Source organism: Bos javanicus, chromosome 10 (genome assembly GCF_032452875.1).
Source record: "Bos javanicus breed banteng chromosome 10, ARS-OSU_banteng_1.0, whole genome shotgun sequence".
Taxonomy (NCBI): domain Eukaryota; kingdom Metazoa; phylum Chordata; class Mammalia; order Artiodactyla; family Bovidae; genus Bos; species Bos javanicus.
In genome coordinates this window covers 8,232,238-8,238,705 of record NC_083877.1, presented here as the reverse complement: position 1 = coordinate 8,238,705, position 6,468 = coordinate 8,232,238, and the positions used below count along the sequence as shown (strand labels likewise).

The window sequence follows — 6,468 nt, the reverse complement described above, 5'->3', positions numbered from 1 at the left end:
TATATTTCCACTTTAAAGCCTGAAAAAAGTAAAATGAAATGTTTTAAAGATTCATAGCAGAGACATAAGTGATGCCCTAAAAAATAAGAAGCACACTCAGAACACAATGGGGAAGACACTTTCAACAGTCCCTGAGAACCTTCAGGTGCTGGGCCCAGAAACGCCTTTCTGGCTCCCTGCCCAGCCCAGCCCTCTGCCCTGCGACTCAACAGGACGGCCTCTGTACACAATCTCTGACACCTCTTCTCGGTGTAAATTTATGTCTTCTTTTGGCTGCTCTTTGAAAATGTGCCATATTAAGAAATAATCTTTTACATGAAAAGCTAGGAGGTATTTTAACTGGATGAACCATAACTTCGTAAGTTCATAACTAGAATAAATTAAACAGAAGTAAAACCTTTAAAAACAGAAGAAAAATAAAACCCCTCCCTTTGTGAGAAAAAGTGCTTCTTAGCTATTTAATTTAGAAGACAATTTCTGTTATTTTACTATAATGGTGACGGTATCTTCTGTTCTCAATTTTGCCACCTTCTCATGTTCTGGCAAAATATGTTAGAATTCTCAAAATTCAGCAACTCGCAGCTTCACTTTAAACAAACACTTAAAGGCTATTAAATTACTAAATTTATACTGTGTAAATAAACTATAATTTTAAATATTAGACACAAAACAATTTTATGTATAATTCAAATTGTACATAATCCACATTTATGCTTCTAAACAAACAGAAGCTCACATTTGTACTACTTTCATACTTTACAAAGTGCTTTTATATACATTTTCTCATTTTTTATTCGAAACAAACATGTGAGTTAAATATTATTCCCATTTCACAAGTAGAAATAGAACCAGACATTATTCAGTGCTTTAACCAGTATACAGTGTAGCCCTGAGACTTTAGATCTGCAAAGGGTTTTAATAATGCAAATATCACATATATATCAATTTTTATCACCATTTTCAAGTTTCCATTTTCTTAACAAAGGAAAACAATGAAAAATTTTCTACAATCTAATAATAAAAGTGGGAAATATTATATATACAACTGTATACTAACCCAGTGAGTGAGATCTATCAGAAGCAAGTTTACTCTGAAGGTCCTATATTGTTACCTGTATACAGGGCACCAGTATCAGAACCATGTTTACACGAGTAATTTTTCTACTTTAGAGAAAATAATCCAGGACATTCCTATTGCCTCCAGGTCTTGTGTGTGTGTGTGTGTATGTGTTAGGGTATGAAAGTGGCCAAGTGTGTGGTATGTGTGTGTGTTAGGGTATGTAAGCGGTCAGGAAGTGGTGTGTCTGTGTTAGGGTATGCAAGTGGCCAGGAAGGTAGGTAGGAGTGTGCATGTGTGTGTGTGTGTGCGTGTGTGTGTTAGGGTATGTAAGTGGCCATGTGTGTTTGTGTGTGTGTGTGTTAGGGTATGTAAGTGGGCAGAAAGGATACAGAAAAATACTTAATCCAAATTTGGAGTTATAAGATCTCTGATTTTCCCATCTGCAGTGACTTGAGAAATTTGGTCATCTGTCTCATCTATAGTAATACATTTTCTTTCCACACCCCTCCTTCTTCTTAAGTACTGTCTACCATTAAGATTAGAAATTCCAACAGGTGGCTTTTCTTTCTGAATTATCTTCCCTATTGCATACTTTTTTCCCCCAGAATTTTCCTTTCCTATTTCTGTATCTTGAAGACATTTCATTATAGTAGATGACAGAGCTATAGTTTATATTCACTGTGATAAAAGATCAGTTTCAGCATTGATTTCCCAGCAAAAAGCTGACAGAAAAGTCACCACAAAGGGAAAAAACTGCGTTAACTGGCAGTGCAGTGACACCTGCACTCAGAAAGCTGCACTGCAGCCTCCCTAAATCTGAGCTAATCTCCTCTCATCACTGTGCTGTCAATTTTCAGAGGAAAATTCTGGCTGGTTTCATTACTGTGCTGTCAATTTACAGAGGGAAATTCTGCCTGGTCTTGAGTTCAAAGCAGACCAGAATGTTTAAATTATTGGTTCAATGAATTATTTTTTGATGTTATGTTTTTATTGCATCTGAAGATATTTTCAATAAACATCTGGAGTTTGGAGCCTTGACTAGGTAAGGAAGCAAGGGGAAGTTGCTCATTTGTGTCCGACTCTTTGCGACCTCATGGACTGTAGCCTATCAGGTTCTTCCATCCATGGGATTTTCCAGGTAAGAGTACTGGAGTGGGATGCCATTTCCTTCTCTAGAGGATCTTCCCAACCCAGGGATCGAACCCAGGTCTCTTGCATTGTAGGCAGACGCTTTACCGTCTGAGCCACCAGGGAAGTCTCTAATCCTTTTGCAGTAGAAATCAAATTTTTCTGGCATGACTCCATTGCCAGCAATGGGATTTATCAAAACTACAAACGCTAGCACATTGAATATTTCAATACTGTACTCAACTGTTCATATTTTAGCTATGAAACAAACCAAATGTAAATGCTTAATATATAATACAAATCCACAGATTCTTCACAGAAGAAAACAATGGAAGACTGATTTTCTACATGTCGCCTGCTCATTAGTTCTTCAATAATATGTCTTGAGTTATTTCAAATATAATGTATACACCACTACCTATGTTTTTCAACATTTCCTATCTAGGTCCTAAAGGGTATAAACAAGGATGCATACAGTCAGGTTGTTTTTATAAACTTTTGGTGTTTCTTCTGTTATGCATCTTACAATAATGAATATAAGGAGACAAAGACAAATGTACATTTAAGTTAGTGGTTACACGAATTTTGCTTATATGGCTAATTGTTTCTATGGGTCTTGCAAATGACAAAATAAAATAACAAAGTCTGATAAGCCCATCCATGCCCCGTGAACTGTAGTCCACTCACAGCATACCTTGATTCAGTCACTATTTATTAGTTTTGAAAAATGTTTTTTAAAAGCTCTGCAAACCACACTTTATTACAAATTTCTGAATCATGAGGGGTAAACTGACACAGTTCCCTCATGTCGCTGACTCTTTTTGAGGGGAAATCCCTGCAATTACACAAGAGTTCCCGAGCTCGATAAAAAGGTGACCGTGCCCTACGCCTGGCCTCACTCTACAGCCCCTTTGACCCAAGGCACAGTCCCTGGCGCATCTTTCTGAGATTTAGCTTCCGGGAAATTTTCAGCAAACCTCTCTCGTGCTTTCTCCCAGTTCTTTTTGCTCTTGTTTTGGAGAAGCTGAACATCTTCAATTGAAGATGGCTTGCCTGTCCCCAAGCCTGCATGTGTTCGCCGAAGCTGAAGCTGGATCTGTTACCAAAAGTTGAGAAGAGAACTTACTGCAGCACCTAAACACACTGAGAGCTGCTTTATCCAATCTGATACTTGTAACCATAATTCTTTGAATTAGAGAAGATTGATGCATAAGAAAAAACTGTCAAATGCATCAAATACATACAGGGATATTACATACGTGGTGATACGTGGGACTTACACTCATTTTTCTACACTGTCTTGCTTATCAATAAGAACAGTGGACTCTATAATAAACAGAGTGGTCCCTAAACAGCAATCACCGTATTTCACTGAGATGCTGCAGAATCAATCTGTCATCTACTTTTACTTTTAACCACAAGTAAAAGCAATGAATGTATGTAAACCTATAGTCTGAGCCTCACCTAAGTAAGTGAAGGATAAGTTAGACCTCTGACTCATGAAGAGTTTGTTTTCATAAAAGGAGGGGAGGACTTCTCATTATTTTGAGAACCATTAAAAGCCACAAATTACTGAGTGTCTAATGTATGTCAGGCATCAACCTAGGGGCTTTATTTTCAGATATTTCTGAAAAAGTTCTCATTATCCCCATTTTAACAGATGAAAACTGAAGTCCACATGTGCCCTAAGTCATACAGCAAGTGAGAGAGCCCCCACTCTAACCTGACTGCAAAACCCATGTTCTTTCCTCTGTACCGCCAATGAAAGGATTTACATTAAATCTTCCATTATTTTTTTTAGGTGCCAAGTCATTATCAAGAATGCTCTCTGGTCGTATTACTACCTTGTAAGGTTTCTGTGAAAGAGAATCTGAACCGCCAATGAACCATGGGACTGCAGAACTGAACCACTGTATTGTTTTCTAGACAGGATTCACTCTATTGCCTGTTACATGCTCTGAATCTTGAACCTAAAACGGATTCTCCAGCTAGTACAGAATCTGACTGTTCGTAAGGTAACACTTGATTGTTCCTGCATGTTAGGACAAGGCACAGTAAACAAAGCCATTGAAAATAAAAGGCACAGAAGAACGTCTGGCTCAGGAAAAAAACACTGATTATTTAAAGGTTTAGGAAGTCTCTAAGAGGCTTCCGAAAAACAAAACAGATCATAAACACAAAAATTTGGTAATTGTGATTGCCGCAAAGGTAGTTACCATGTCTCTTTGCTTGCTACCATACTCCTAGCACTTAGAGCAACGCCTAGCATATAGTAAGTATACAGTAAATATATCTGTTACAAGAGTAACGAATGAAAGAAACCACAAGTCTTACCGGAGTTTTCATGCCTCCACCGTCCTTCCCTAGGCCCTCTCCTTTCTTCCATCCCATCTTCTCCAACATCTTCCGACCTTTATTGCTATCAGTAATTTCACTTTAGAGAAAATTAAGATGATAGTTGATTTTGAGACCATTTAAATCACATTTATAATAAACTAAAGAATTAAAAATAATTGGTACAACTACTTTAGAAAACCACTTGGCTTTCCCTAATAAAGTTGAAGACAGACAAACTCTAATCCTACATATACTAAACAGAAAAGCATGTATACGGTGCACCAAAAAGACATGGACAAGAATTTCTGCAGCCAAATCTAACAACCACCACAAATTAGAAATAATTCAGATGTCCATTGGTGGTAAAGTGGATAAACTGTGTCGTATCTATACAGGAGAATAGAGCAATGAAAAGAAAATGCACCTCACAAAGTAATGCTGGATGAAAAGAAGACAGACCCAAAATCAATACTATATTACTCCATATACTTAAAATTAAAAATTAAGCAAAATTAATGTGGCACTGCTGCAAGTCAGCAGAAGAGTCACTTCTGGGGAGGAGAGAGGGATGGTGACTCAGAGGGGACACTAGGAGGCCAGGCTTCTGGGGTTACTCAGGGTTTTCTATTTCTTGACCAAGACTGGGTTCTGCAATGTGTTAATCTTACGTCATTGATATTGATACTTAACATTTGTGAATTTAACATCAATTTAAAAAGTTAAAATGAAAGTAAACCTTTCATTAACTAGTTGCATTTTGTTTTATGATTTTATGGTCTAATATAAGGATATTTTAATTTTATGTTCTATCACATTGTCTCTTCAGTTCTACAAAATGTTAAATTAGCTCTTCAATAAAAATAGATGAAGCAATGCCAGACCAATGTTATTTCATTATTTATTAACTGTAATGTAATCTTTGTATTGTCCAGCAATTATTTCAAAAATATTAAACCTTGAAAATATTTGTCAAGTTGCTTGGTATATGTAGTCTAAAATATTGTATTTCATAAAATCTGACTCCATAAATTCAAAGATGCACTGTTAGTTTATGTACCATTATGAAAAAATTGCTATTATATGTAACCGTAAAATTCTATCCAAGTAATATATCTTAGAGCCAATAAAATATGATATCAAGTCAAATTTTAATAATTGCTAGTTTTACATGAAAAATTTAAATAACTAAACCTAGAATTTATATTCTGAGAAAAAAATGTAGCTAATATATGATTAAATGTAGAACTATAATCATATTGTAGGTTTCAAAATTACAGTTTTCATGTTTATCAATGCTACTTAACCAAGAGGAAAGAACTGAATCAAAAATAAGTAAGAAAAATAGTATTTCAGGGTCAAGAACACAAGCAGTTGAGTAAATAACTGTTAAAAGTATCAGTCTATTACCAATTTCTTACTAGCCCAGCCTTCTAAATACACAGTATATAAACGTATGGTCACTCAGTTGGGTGGCTAGAATGTGAGTTATGCATATACATGTATGTGTGTGTGTGTGTGTTTAAGTTTATATGTGATAAATATGTATGTATCCATATTCATGTATACGATCAGTAATTTTCCAGGGAATAGCAGAATACCAATATTAAAGGAAAATGTAAACAGAACTTCCACAGTCCTATAAATCAGATTTGTCCTATGAGTGTGATTATGGTACAAAGACTTTTTCAAGCAACTAAAATTTAATACTTACGAATGAACAGATGCAGGAGCATCATCTCTTTGGAAAGTTCCTTCACTTCCAATCTGCTCCCTACGTTTTCCAGCTCTGTCTTTATATTTTGGATTCTTCAATGTCTTTTCATCTTCGTAGTCTGTGTTCTTTATAAACATGAAATATTCATTGAGGAAAACAAAATTAAAAAAATGTCTGTATATTTGCCTTGCTTAGTGAATATGGTTCAATGCGGTCTCTATTAAATAAG

At 35.8% G+C, this 6,468-nt stretch overlaps 1 protein-coding gene across 1 annotated transcript in view; it reads right to left on the bottom strand.

The window, feature by feature from the left end:
* Positions 1-430: 430 nt before the first annotated feature.
* AGGF1 (angiogenic factor with G-patch and FHA domains 1) overlaps positions 431-6,468 on the bottom strand; it is a 46,996-nt gene continuing 40,958 nt past the window's right edge. Inside the window, exons 12-14 of the mRNA XM_061430016.1 lie at positions 6,237-6,364; positions 4,523-4,622; positions 431-3,284 (exon numbers count right to left, since the gene is read on the bottom strand). Coding sequence (XP_061286000.1) covers positions 3,084-3,284; positions 4,523-4,622; positions 6,237-6,364 — 429 coding nt within the window. The 3' untranslated portion in view covers positions 431-3,083. The remainder of the gene's footprint in view (positions 3,285-4,522; positions 4,623-6,236; positions 6,365-6,468) is intronic.